The sequence below is a fragment of the Callorhinus ursinus genome, unplaced genomic scaffold (assembly GCF_003265705.2).
Source record: "Callorhinus ursinus isolate GAN/ISIS: 27379988/994484 unplaced genomic scaffold, GSC_fseal_2.0 scaffold1, whole genome shotgun sequence".
Classification (NCBI taxonomy): domain Eukaryota; kingdom Metazoa; phylum Chordata; class Mammalia; order Carnivora; family Otariidae; genus Callorhinus; species Callorhinus ursinus.
Window position 1 is genome coordinate 69,469,151 of NW_027397063.1, and position 14,021 is coordinate 69,483,171.

At 40.3% G+C, this 14,021-nt stretch overlaps 1 protein-coding gene across 11 annotated transcripts in view; it reads right to left on the reverse strand.

Annotated features, from left to right (window-relative positions):
* Positions 1-14,021, reverse strand: part of LPP (LIM domain containing preferred translocation partner in lipoma) — a 667,328-nt gene that overhangs the window by 489,002 nt on the left and 164,305 nt on the right. For 8 of the 11 annotated variants that reach the window (XM_073895713.1, XM_073895726.1, XM_073895704.1 and 5 more), the window contains 2 exons: positions 7,044-7,107; positions 5,502-5,563 (listed from right to left, as the gene is read on the reverse strand). In XM_073895713.1, the coding sequence (XP_073751814.1) occupies positions 5,502-5,519 (18 nt within the window). In that variant the 5' untranslated portion in view covers positions 5,520-5,563; positions 7,044-7,107. The remainder of the gene's footprint in view (positions 1-5,501; positions 5,564-7,043; positions 7,108-14,021) is intronic. The other 3 variants (XM_073895738.1, XM_073895741.1, XM_025876798.2) reach the window with 1 other exon arrangement.

Here is a 14,021-nt window from a genome sequence, read left to right on the forward strand (position 1 = left end):
CACCCATATGCTTTCTTTTAGCTTCCATATGCTTTTTTAGCAAGGAAACTAAAATATTTCATTAGTTTTGAGTAATTAATAATTACTTATTTCACAATAGTCACCCTCATTAAAACACGAAAATAACTGATTAAGCTGCAGGATCCTGGCTTTCAATTCAAGCTTTTTGCCTTTTTTCCTTTTTTTTTTTTTTTTTTAATTCTTCCCCTCTAGGAATTGAGTAACGGAGTAAAACAGCCAGTGTGGAAACATCCGCAAGATGGGGGAATGGGGAGTTCTCAGACACACAGCCCGGCGTGCCTCTGGACTGAGACATCATGGCTTAATGAAAAGAACATGGACTCTGTGAGCAGGAAGACTTGGGATCCAATCCCAGTTTGACCCCCGTGAGTCGTACTTCTGAGGAAATGAAAGGCGTTGAAAAGATAAAGGCTGCTGGATTCCTTCAAGCCAGCCTTCCATGATTCCCAGGGCGCAACTTCACAGGCTTCCCTCCCACCATCGCAAGGCATGGGGAAGGCCTGCCCAAAAAGGCTGGCACCATGCCAGCCACTGGCACCAGGCCATGGCCAATGGCCTTGACATTGATCTCAGGCATAAAACAATGCTTCTCATGAACTACCTGGCGATCTTGTGAAAATGCAGATTCTGATTCAGGAGGTCTGGAGTGTGGCCTGAAGTCTGCATTTCTAACAATTTCCCAGGTGATGCTGATGCTCCTGGTCTTCAGACCAAACTTTGAGGAGCAAGCGCCTAAAAAGTACCAAGATGAAATCAGGAAGTAGAATCTGTAAAGCAGGACAACTGTGCCTGCCTCTTCAGGCTACGATGAGGATTACCAATCACATTAACAATCACGCCTCCGTGTACTGAACTTGGCCTCACAACAGTCCTGGCAGTAGGGTATGATTTCCATTTGACAGACAACAAAACCGAGACCCAAAGAAATCAGGTCCTGTATCGAAGGTCATGCAACTAATTATGCCGGATTCCCAATCCAGGTGTATCGGCCTATGGAGCCTATCTGCTGTGTGTTAGTGGGAGACAGAAAATCTTAGGTGGCCACTACCACAGAGGCTGGTATGAAGTCTGGTTTTTACTTTGCCTCCGTCTCCCCATGGGTGAGATGAAGACATTGCACCTGACAATCTCTGAGGCCAATCTCTGAGGTCTCCCCATGGGTGAGGATGAAGACATTGCACCTGACAATCTCTGAGGCCTCTTCGACCCTCTGACACCAGCTTTCGCTCTCATGGCTCCCACGTACGCTCACAAGGGTCACCGAGCATTAAGCATTAGCTTCACACATGTGGCAGACATTACATCTTGGCACGATCCAAATTCTAGCTGCTCACATCTGCATTTGTGCTGATCCATGCATGGTCAGAAGTCTATCTCTGTTAAAAAATCCCACGCTCAGTCTAACAGAGAAAACAACACACGGATTCCCTAAAGCATTGACATTCCAATCCGGTTGATAACTCACAACTATCGGGGTACAACGGCTCTAATCCGTTTTTGTCTCCTCCTCATCTCACTTACAAAAATGGAGAAATTGAGACCACTAACCTGACAGAAGCTTGAAGAAAAAGAAAAAAATGAGTTATTTATAATGCGTTTTATACAATTGTCCAACATTTCTTAGTCTGCCTTAAGGTGCCAGATAAGCATTTAATTAATCAATTATCGTTTAAAGGATTCAGGAAATGTGATCTTGTCCCTCCCTGAACTCCCATATTCACTGTACTCCCCTGGAGCCCACAGACCATTTTCTGCCAGGGATTTCCATGGTTTCTAGAATTTTCATTGTCCCTATTCATATTCAGTATGATCCCCAGAGGTAATCACATATTTGGGACCAGATCTGGATTTGAATCCAGACTTTGCTATTTATTAGCTGTATGACTGGGCGGATTACTCAACCACTCTGACTTCAGCTTCTGTACATGAAAAATGGAAAAAAAAAATTCCGGTTTGCCAGATTAAATGAAATAATATATTTAAATGGTTATCATTTACTGATTCTGGGTTAAAAGTAATTTGAGTGAGTGAGTGAGTGAGTGAATGAAGCAAGCAGAATAGCAGTCTCAATGCTAAAATATCACTCAACAGTTTGAGACATTGAACTGTCCAGGATCATGCTCATAAATGAGGCTGAAACTCAGAGAAGAACCACAGGTGAACTATGAAAAATCCAACAGCAAAAGGAAATATATGTTAGCCAAATGTCATCTCAGGCCTTCCATATCAAAGAATGTCTTTTGCTTAACCTAGAATCTACACTGGCCTTCAGAAGGCCTACAAACCTCCTAAAATTATAGCCAACATTCTATGCAGATGTGCATTTTCTAATGCATCTTCTAATCTCTGAAATATCAGAGATTCACCTAAAGTTTTTAATATGCCATAATCCTCTGCCCTACACTGACCCCTCCCCTCCCCCCCCACACAGGCACCACCCAAGAGTTAAAAGCTACTGCCTTAGGCAAAAAAGGGACCTGTCAACTAAGGGGGAGAAAAGGTGATTTTAATTTTTAAAAGGCTGAGGGATGCAAATGCACTGTTTAGAACCTCCCTGGGCAGTGAAAGTTATGATAATGAGCACTCCAAGCCAGAGAAAGGTGGTTCCGGATTCAAGACCCGGCTCAGCTGCACACTCGTTATGGGACCTTGGGCTAACCAGAGACTCGGGACAATCAGGACTGAAAGAACCTCTGACATCATCTATTCCACTGTCCTTCTCCTCCCATCGCACAGATGGAGAAACTGAGGTTCAGGGCAAGGTCATGGCTTCACCAGAGTCAAAGCAAATTAATTAGAGCCAGAATTTGAACTTCAGACTCGGCAAAATGATTTTCACACTCCGTATTTCAGCATCGGAAGGTCCAAGATACATGCTTAGATCCAGTGGCCTCTAAATTAACTCCTAAATGATGGATAATTACGACTCCCTCCTCTGGACCCAGAAATCTCATGAACACATGAGTTTGGTTTTGGCAAAGATCATTCCAGCTGCTTCTCAGTCCCAGCCCAGTCCCATAAGGACAAGGCAGAGAGAGACGGTCTGAAAGAATGAGAGATGCTGCTATTAATCTTGTGTAGCACTGCACCTGGGAATTACAGGCCTTGAACTAGATTTCACTGTATTGGCTATTACTCTCTTGTCCTCTTGCTTATTAATCCTTCATCCGTCTTCTCTTTATTAATGTTTCCAACTATGCACAGTAAACAGCCAGCTAGGAGCTCATCCTCAGCTTCCTATAATTCATTGGATCAAAAAAGGGCAGGAGGCGGGTGGAGGAAACAGAGGTGATGTCAGGGTCAAGTAATCTCTTACAGGAAGAACTGCAGGGGAATCCACAGTCTCCTAATAAAAAACAGACAGCAGAAGCCAGCCAGAATCTCTTACTCCACTGCCCCACGGAATTAACAAAGATGGAATCCATCTTTGCTTTAAAAGCATCTCAGGTCCCTGCATTGACACTGAGACAGGCTTTGCCTGAAAGACAATGGCCCTTTAAATAACGGGAAGAGAAAGGACAGTTTATAGAAAGAGATATCTCTCCTAAAACAGAGATACAACCATGGAGTCAGAATAAAAGTCTAGACCAGGATCTGCCACTGATACCTTAGACAAACTGGACTCCCTCCCTGACCCCAAGTCTCAATCTCTAAAAAGGGAATTTGGTTAGATTGGTTCTTAAAGTCCCCTCCGGCTTTGACATTCTGACCTCTCCTTACAAGTCAAGGACTCAATCTGGAAAAATCCAGCAGAAGACCCCATCAACGTCAACCAGTGGATAAGTTTACCGGATCCTCTAAAAATGAGACCCAGATTATAGAGTAGAGAAACATGGTGGAAGATGGACTTGTTTTCTTCCTTTCTAACCAGAACCTGAATGTTGCTGGAGGTAAGGGATAACCAGTGCATAAACACCCAATCATAGCATAGAGAGAATCCAAATCATTAACTGCTCTTCTGATATGTAAAAGAAGCAAGCGAATAGAAAAATACCTACTTCCAAACACTGGCTCTGTCACAGGGTCCTAAGACTTTCCTAGGACTTCCGGAAAAGTGACAGCAGGAGAAAGAAAAGACTGGCTAAGAAATAAAAATCACAGACAATAGGACATTTGACTAGAAGTCATGCCATGATCAACGGGCCCAAATCCATCTGTTGTTAGATGCTGACGTGGGCCCTAGAGAGGGAAAGTGACTTGCCAAAGGTGACACAGCCAGAGCTGGGATTAGAATTAGATTCTCACGACCTCCGGTTCACACAGCACAACATAAAACATGGCTTCCCTCCCCAAAACAATGCTCTTCTCTCCAGGTAACTCCGAAATAATTTCATGTGTAACTCCTGCCTCTACCTCCACCTCAAAAAGCAGTAACTGGTTAATTTGACTTAAAGTAGACTAGGGCTGTTTCCATCAAATTATAATAAAAAAATTCGCTCTAGCAACAGAGACAAGTCCATGATAATTAATTCAGTACTATTCAACCTCGCTAATGAACCACGCTGTGGAAAACAGGGACAATCAACGGTCTACAGGAGGCCAGAAGCCTATTCTTGTTCAAGTACAGATCTTGCCTATTAAAGAACATTGGGTATCAGCTCTAAATAGTAAACAGGGTATACTGTTTCAGATTCCATGAAGTGCAGCTTTAAATAGATTTGGTTTGGAAATGGAACAGGGAACACACCACAGTCAGTGGATCAACGTTGAAAGCAGAGAAAAACATGATTACACTCATTAAGTGGGTACCTGTTGACACATCTCCTGTCAAGTCTAATTATTTATTTAAACTGTTATTCTTTCTTCATTACTGCCACTGACACCAATTATTACCGCAAGATTATTTTCAATTTCTACAGCACGCCCCCAGAATATTTACTTCTCTACCTCCCAAAGCTTATTTGAGAAGTTTTTATCCATCCCTGCACACCAATCCCCACCCTCCAAAATAGGGATGGGGAGCGGGACGGATGGGTGAAGAGATACGGATGAAATCCCTCTCTCGCAAGGGCAATTCTTTCTTAACCTTTCAAGGCTTGCTTAAACTCCTATTTGTAGCTTCAAGATGGGTTTCAGTGCAGAAGAGGGGCATACTTACACAGTTTCAAAGCTTACTCTATTAATATTTAACAACTGGCATTTGGAGAAAAGTTAATACAACTGCAGCTTCTAAATGAACCACTTACATCTCTGCCTAACAGGGCTATCGAAAACTATAATATTATGTGTCTACAAGACACTCTTTTCTGATAGATTTATCCATGAAAATACATGAACTATATTAGAAAGGAGCTTTTGCAGGAGTAATTTAGGGACTAGTGAGGGACCAAAAGATGGGCAGGAGTCATTCCTGTATTTTTGGCCACTACCATTTTTTATAGCCCTCTCTTTCATAGGAATGAGAATAAAATCTAAACAATATAGCTGCTGCTCTGTCTGATCTAATTATGGAGGAGTTTCACAGTCCATACATCACCCACCTTGTCTGCCCAAGACATGTTCTTATGTGATGTGTATGGTGAATATTAGCTTTAAAAAAACCCTGTTAATTTAAAAAAAATCATATTAATATAACACCATAATTTCCACTCAATTCTAAACCGTTAATTCTGACAAATATGGGGCCTGACAACAAACTTTTTTAATTTTTTTAAAGATTTTATTTATCTATTTTAGAGAGAGAGAGAGATTGAGAGAACGAGTGGTGGGGAGGGGCAGGGGAAGAAGCAGACTCCCTGCAGGGCAGGGAGCCTGACACTGGGGGCTCGATCCCAGGACCCTGGGATCATGACCTGAGCCGAAGGAGGACGCTTAACCAACTGAGCCACCCAGGTGCCCAAACTTCAATTTCTTCCAAGGTCTGTGTAACTAAAGTCACACTGACAGTTCAAGATCATGGAAGTAACATACCAATGGAATGACCGAAATATTCAGCAAAACAAGTGTTCACAGCATTTTGAACGCTGATACCAAATCTTCCACAAAGTTGCTATCCTACGGGGCTTGCCGTTAGGAACACTATATTGATGACATCACCTCTTTCTCATCCAAGGCTTCTCAAAGACAACATAGAACCCAGCAGACCTAACTGGGAAGTGCAAATATTGGCTGGTTAGCTGTAAAAGAAAACTCCCATCTTGCAAATTTTACAACCATCATGCTTCCTTTAAATTTTTTTCTGGCCTCTGCTTTCTTGACAAACTCCAGACAAATATGTTCTTTTGCCAAAGTCCTAGCACCTTCGCACCGGTCCCCTAGAACAAGGGCATATACATACGATGGGGTCTGAGTTTCAAAATCCTCTAACTCATTTTCTGTATTCTTAGGACTTTGGTGATGTCACTGTAGCCTTGAATTATGTCTTTTTGAGATCTTTTCGGGGCAGCTAAAAGACAGCGACAGACCCGAGAAGTAGAGTTTGATCCCTTCAGAGCCAGGGAAGCATTGGCAGCATGGTGTAGTGAAAAATTCCCTCCATCAAGGGCCAGGAAATTAGAGAGAAGTCCTCCTGCCACATGCTAGCTGGGGATACAAAGAGACAGTAGAAGGGAACATGGCACATTATGGGGGCACCTGGGTGGTACAGTCAGTTAAGCGTCCAACTCTAGGTTTCAGCCCAAGTCGTGATCTCCCGGGTGTGGGATCAAGCCTCCCATTGGGCTCCGTGTTCAGCAGCCTCTGCCCCCGCCCCCACCACTCAGGCTCTCTCTCTCTCTCTAAAGTAAATAAATAAGTCTTAAAAAAAAAAAGAAAGAAAGAACATAGCACATTACAGACACTTAAATACTTGTTAAATCTGAATTTTCTGTGTTGCCCAGATTTTTGTGCTTTTGGTATTAAACCAGGAAGGCTACAAACTGAAAGGGGAAATTAAATCAAGAAGAGATAAAAAGATGGCAGTTCATTGCGTTGGCCATTTTTTCAGGTTTTGGTGCTCACGAAATACTTTTGCATTTATTCAAGATTATTGTTAGGATGCCTATTAGCATTTCATAAACATGAAGGTGCCGATCCTCTCTTACCTCAGATAGCTAGCTCTTGGAATGGTCAGTGGACACAAGGTTCAGCAAATTGCAATGCTGGTGTCTGTAAATGAAAAAGGTAAACATTACTCTTAGGTATTAAGCTGTAAGTTATCATAAACTTATATATATAGCAGTTTCTTGTTTTGCAAAACATTTTCATATTCATTATCTCATTTCACTCCATAACCCCCCAGTGAAGAATAGGAAGAGATTAGTCTACTCACTTCACCGGTGAGGAAACAAAAACTCATGGAGGAAGAGACAGAAGGAGAATGAAACTAACATATTTCTCACGACTAACTTCACAAACATATTTTGAATGACTATTACTGTCTTCATCTTACAGATACAGAAATGGAAGTTCAGGAAAGATGGGTGACCCGCCCAAGACTACACAGTACAGTACACAGAAGGGTACTCCGCCTGTTGGTCCAGTGATCCTTCCTTTATAGCTTAGTCTGTCCTGGGCTATTAGGTTAGGAAAACACAAACAACTCATTGACTTTCTCCACTAGGGTGGGTGGAGGAAGGAACAATACAATAAAACCAGCTATTTGATTGACATGAGAAAGTGGCAAAAACACATGGGATTTAGAGCCAGTCAGACTTGTCTTCCTCTTAACAACGTCCTTGGGCAAGTTACTTAAACTCTCTGAGTGTCAATTTCCTTATATGTAAATAGGGATTATAATATCTACTTCACAGCCCAAGCTCAGTTAAACTTTTTCTGTAAGATTTTCCTCCATTATTTCATATCTACAGATATGGACAGTGGTGATATACAAAACATTAATATCTCTTCCTATGAGCCCATGTTTATCTGATCAAAGAGTGATGTTACAAGCTCACAATCTACAGAATATCTCCAGGTTGGGAATTTCTTCGATTTCATATGCCTAATTCTAAAACACCGCAATACTTATCCATGTGTATCTCCCATGGCCTCACCTAACAACAACACAAAGAATGTTTGTTTCAAAAGACAACACCTCAAAATTTAAAAATTAAGTGTCCTCTCGACCCCAAAAAGCAAGAGATGCTGCTCTAGGTGAAGGACCTGCAGCTGCATCCCAAATCATTTGAAAGTCTGGGCCTTTGTGCCTGAAGTTTGTCCTTTAGATTCAGAGAGATGGAGCTTCCAACAGAAGAACATATAGGACTCAAATAAGATTAAGAATAGAATGTGGTTGATGGGGTGCCTGGGTGGCTCAGTCATTAAGTGTCTGCCTTCAGCTCAGGTCATGATCCCAGGGTCCTGGGATCGAGCCCCGCATTGGGCTCCCTGCTCCGCGGGAAGCCTATTTCTCCCTCCTCCACTCCCCCTGCTTGTGTTCCCTCTCTTGCTGTCTCTCTCTCTCTGTCAAATAAACAAAATCTTTAAAAAAAAAAAAAAATAGAATGTGGTTAAGATACCCTGCAAGAAAGTCTTGTCATAGCCCACCAAAATCAAAACAGTAATCATCTTATTACCAATTTTACCAATAAGGAAACCAAACTTCAAAGATCGTATGGTTAAAATGGAGCAGATCAAAATGTAACCTTGAATCTTGACACCAAAACCAGGAAGGACCCTTCTATTACATGATGCAGCCTCCCATTTGGGAGCACATTACCATATAAAAGTCAATTGTCAAGGCACCAAAGCACATTTAGTATTGAGCCCTGCTTCCCTGGCAAGTAAAGGAAGAGAGAGAGAGAGAGAGAAGACTTCGTATCCGTGGTCTAACCAGTAGGTGACACATTACGAAGCTGGGGCAAAAGGAATGTTCAAAGCAGGGTTACCATGCAGACTTTCTCAGCTCTCCCCAGTGCAGTTTCAGAGATGCAACATCTTTGGCAAACTCTCAAAACACAACCACAGAAACAACAGAAGCCAGCACCCCTGAATTCTCTCTCATCAAGAAGTCTCAATGTTCAGCAATAGAGAAGCTGAAGCCTCCCAGCTATGAAGTTCACCAGCCCTCTTCACATGATTCGAGCGTCCTCAATACGTCCTCATGCGTATTACCTAATGCAATGGAGTTCTCCACTAGACCCATAAAGGCATCTTAGACAACTGGCAAACCCCACTGGAGCATCTTGTTAATAAAGCCAGTCATCCTTAGCCGCCTCTGTATTTATGACTGCTGACCAAGACCCTGGCAGTCTGCAGCCTTGGTCAAACCACCCGTTCTCTCTCAAGAAAAATGTCCTCATCTTCAGAAGCAATTTCAACCCCAAATAAAGAAACCTGTATACTCAGCATTTAATTTGCAAACTTTCAATCTATTAATTAAAGTATGTGCAAAAGCAAGACTCACCAAGTCAACTTGGAGCTGGTAGAGAATAATTGATAATTTACACTGTATTTTGGGAAAAACGGGAATGAACAAATGAAGCCAATGAAAAAGAGAGAGAGGAAAGAAATATGACAGGGAATAAGGAAAAAGGCAGAAAGGAATGGAAGGATGTGAGAAATGAAGAAGCAGAGAGAACTGCTCCAAAAGGTTTTTCACAAACCACAATGTCTTCTGAACTGACCCCTGCACCCTAGGACAATTTTTAAGAAACACAAGTCTACGATGATGAACCTCACATTATGAACACAAATTCCAACCAACTGACACCAGAATCAGTGTGGCCAATGTAAAGATACCTCTTAATCCTTGATATTTTACAAGTGCTGTAATATCAGTGAGCAACACTACAGAGCCTTGTAAAAACTTGCACTAAGCCAACAAATGGGTAACTCCTTAGCACTGTGGTCCCAGAGAAGAGCTGAATGGGGACTGAGTGCCTGGGTTCTGCTCTTAGCACTTTAATTCCCAAGTCTTTTGAATTAGAAGTTGTACAAAATACATTTTGGTTTGGTTTGGTTTGGTTTGGTTTGGTTTGGTTTGGTTTGGTTTCTCTTCTCACAGATCTTGACCATGGTTATCCCTAAACCACTTGTGAAAAGGCCAAAAATTACTTTGTCTGGATTTTGTGTGTTTGCCTGAGTTTTAGGAAGGAGTAGAGGTAGAGTGAAAGGATGAGTAAGATCGATTTAAATTAAATTATTTACTTGTTTAAATTAAATCATACACCAGATTTGCTTAAATTAAACATTGTCATAATCTTTAACACGATTATTAGGAAGTCTGTCTCTGAGAACAGTTGAAATTTTAGACCAGGCCAAAGGCATTAGGTAACAAACAGAAAGGCCTCTACTCCCATCATCAGATCCTATACAAAGAGCATTTTTAAATGCACTCTCTCACCCACCACCCTAAGATACTTCTCAAGAATACAACATATTCCATGGCTTTGAATGATTTGGTTGTCTCATTAAAGTAATGTTTGCCAGTATTTAATTGCTTCCCTCCCTGATTTTAATTTCCTCACCTGTCAGCATCTATCAGAAGCACTGAGATCTTCTGACATCCTGGCTGATTGTGTTGAAATTAATCAGATTTTTAAAAAGTAAATTGCTTTGGCCTAAAGGTAATGCTCAGCTTCTTAATGTGATACTTATAAGGGCTCTATCAATGGAACTTATAATCTAGAAATTAAATGAGAGGCCTTAGGAATCCTAAGCAAAAATATAAGTAGCTTATAAATTTCCAGCACTAGACTTTAAAAGGTCAGTACTTTAAAAAAAATTCAATCAACAAGTGCTTATTGGACATATAGCACTTGCCCGCAGTCCGTTTTGGCTAAACGGAAGAGAGGGAGACATGAAGCTACCTTAGAGAGTGTGGAGAAATAGGTAAAAATGAAGTTGACCACATTTTGACCAAAGCAGCTGACAATCTGGTCACTCAAAAGGTGCATTTTGCATCTACAATGGTGACCAGTTATGTACATTACGCTCTCACACAGATTAATGATTCACTCTTCATCTCAATCCAGTGGGGTGAGGTTGGTGTTACTGTTAGTAAAAGTAGCAATATTCCCATTCGACAAGTAACAAAGCTGAGGCACAGAGTGGCAAAGGGACACTTTCCTAGATGCCTCGTTATGGGCAGACTGGGTCTTGTGATTTAAATAAAATCAGAAAACACAGCATGATCCCCTTGGAATAAAATAGAGAAAAAATGGGCGCCTGGGTGGCTCAGTTGGTTAAGTGACTGCCTTCGGCTCAGGTCATGATCCTGGAGTCCCGGGATCGAGTCCCGCATCGGGCTCCCTGCTCGGCAGGGCGTCTGCTTCTCCCTCTGACCCTCTCCCCTCTCACGTGCTCTCTCTCTCTCACTCTCTCTCTCTCAAATAAATAAAATCTTTAAAAAAAAAATAGAGAAAAAATTCTTTGCAAACCCTCCATACATAATTATTTAGTGCTAACTTTTATGCTCTCATCTATCAGTAAACAGTGCTTAAGACACTCAGGAAACCCACGAGCACTAAGCTGTTCTATAAGAAGTAAATGAAATGATGGATTGAGAAATGCTTTGTAATGTGTCATACTATCATGAGATTATTTTTATGTATTTATGTTATTATTGCTACTTTGGAATGCAGAAATATGCATTCAGGCAGTAATTAGGTCCCAAAAGCAAACCTACATATAACAGCATCACATCTATCTTTCAGTTATTCTCCTGGTTCTAAGGCCGCTCAAATAAACAGAAGAATGAAATATGTTGCACGAATACAACTGGAGGGAAGAGGAGAGTCAAGGGTAATACACGGAACTTAGTGATTGTTTTTCACAGAAACAGCTTAATAACCAAACCCAGTCTAAACCCTAGTAGAGGTCTTATCCTTCCAGTGGACTTTAAGCCCCTTACTCAGCCTTTAAGCATCCCACCTGCTGAGATGCTTTTCTCAATCTAGAAAGGTATGGGGAAGCAGCCCTTCTCATAATTCCTGGTTGGATCCATTTCTAGATCACTAAAATTACCACACTGTCTTAATATTTTTATTTGATTATGTGCCTTGAGGATAGAAACCCTGTCTAACTCAGTTTTTTGAACCCCAAACCCAAAATCTGATCTTTAGTACTCAAGAAAATGTTCAATGAATGAATTCATGAACAAATTAAAACCGTGTTTTATGTAATTCCTAGGGCCCCAGCTCAAAGCATGTCATATTAGAAGTGCTTAGAAAATGTTGACTGAATTGGCATTAAATGAATATTTAATTTAAAATATATTATTCAACTAAATACCTCTAAAAGCTACTGAGTGAGGAGTTCAATGAGGACTTAAGTAACCTGCAATGGCCCAGTCATCATTAACCCATTAAAGGCATGGACAAATGTTTTCCACAGGAAGAATAATAAAAGCTGAATACACAAGTAGAGATGTAGGCAGGAGTTGAAAAAATTTATGTAGCTAAAAATAGTATTTGCCAAAAAAACATGTTAAATACTAGACAAATTTACAAAGTAAAAGAGAAATGAATCTAGAAGTAACAGGAATTTTTTTTAGGATTGTAGGTATGAATCAAATCTAAAAAGAAAGGACTAGAGAAAGAAAGGAGAGAGGGAGAAATTCTTAAAATAATGAATTCTAAAAATCAAGTCATGTCTATAAAAATGAAAATCACTGGAAACAATCAAAAAAAAACTAAAAGCCTACTGAATGGGAGAAAGTATTTGCAAATGACATATTTGATAAAGGGTTAGTATCCAAAATATATAAAGAACTGATACAACTCAACACCAAATAAATCCAAACAATCCAATTAAAAAACAGGCAGAAGACATGAACAGACATTTCACCAAAGAAGACATCCAGATGGCCAACAGACACATGAAAATATATTCAACATCACTCATCATCAGGGAACTACAAATCAAAACTACAATGAGATATCACCTCACCTGTCAAAATGGCTAAAATCAAAAATACAAGAAACATCAAGTCCTGCCAAGGATGCGGAGAAATAGGAACCCTCTTGTACTGTTGGTGGGAATGCAAACTGGTATAGCCACCATGGAAAACAGAATGGAGATTCCTCAAAAAATTAAAAATACAACTACCATATGATCCATTAATTCCACTGGGTATTTACCTAAAAAACACAAAAACACTAATTTGAAAAGATCTATGTACCCCTATGTTTACTGTAGTTTTATTTACAATAGCCAAATTATAGAAGCTGCCCAAGTGTCCACTGATAGATGAATGGATAAAGAAGAGTATCAATACTGGGCAGCTAAATCTCTGAAACACGGAGCTGCAGTGGGCCATCTCTTAATGCTGACTCCCTCCCACTGCCAGGATGCTACACATGACTTCCCTCACATATATATATATATATATGTCATGTACATATATATGTACGTATGATGTATGTATGTACACAATGGAATATTATTTAGTCATACAAAAGAATGAAATCTTGCCATTTGCAGCAGCATGGACGTAGCTAGAGAGTATTATGCTAAAGTGAAGTAAGTCAGTCAGAGAAAGCCAAATATCAAATGATTTCACTCATATATGAAATTTAAGAAATAAAACAAATGAGCAAAGAAAAAAGGAGACAAACCAAGAAACAGATGCTTAACTATGGAGAACAAACTTATGATTACCAGAGGGAGGGTGGCCGGGGGGGTGGGTGGGGGAAACAGGCAATGGGAATTAAGAGAACGCTCACCATGAGGAGCACTGAGTGATGTATGGAATTGTTGGATCACTATGTTGTACCCCTGAAACTAATGTAACACTGTATGTTACCTGTATGTTAACTATACTAGAATTAAAATTTTTTTAATTTTTAAAAAAAAAGTTTTTTAATTAAAAACGAAATCATTGGAAAGATTAAAGACAAAAAGTTAATCAAGCAAAAAGTAACATTTACTAAACACACTATGTTTCTGTAATAGAGCTAGCATTTTGCAGACTTCAATCCTTTAAAATATTCTTAGAAGTCATTATTATATACATTTTGCATCTGAATAAACCAAGGCTCAGAACAATTAAGTAATCTGACCGAGTTCCCCCACCTAGTAAGCTATGGTACTAGAATTTATATCCCAGCTATTTTTCTTTAAGTATTGAAGTATAGTTG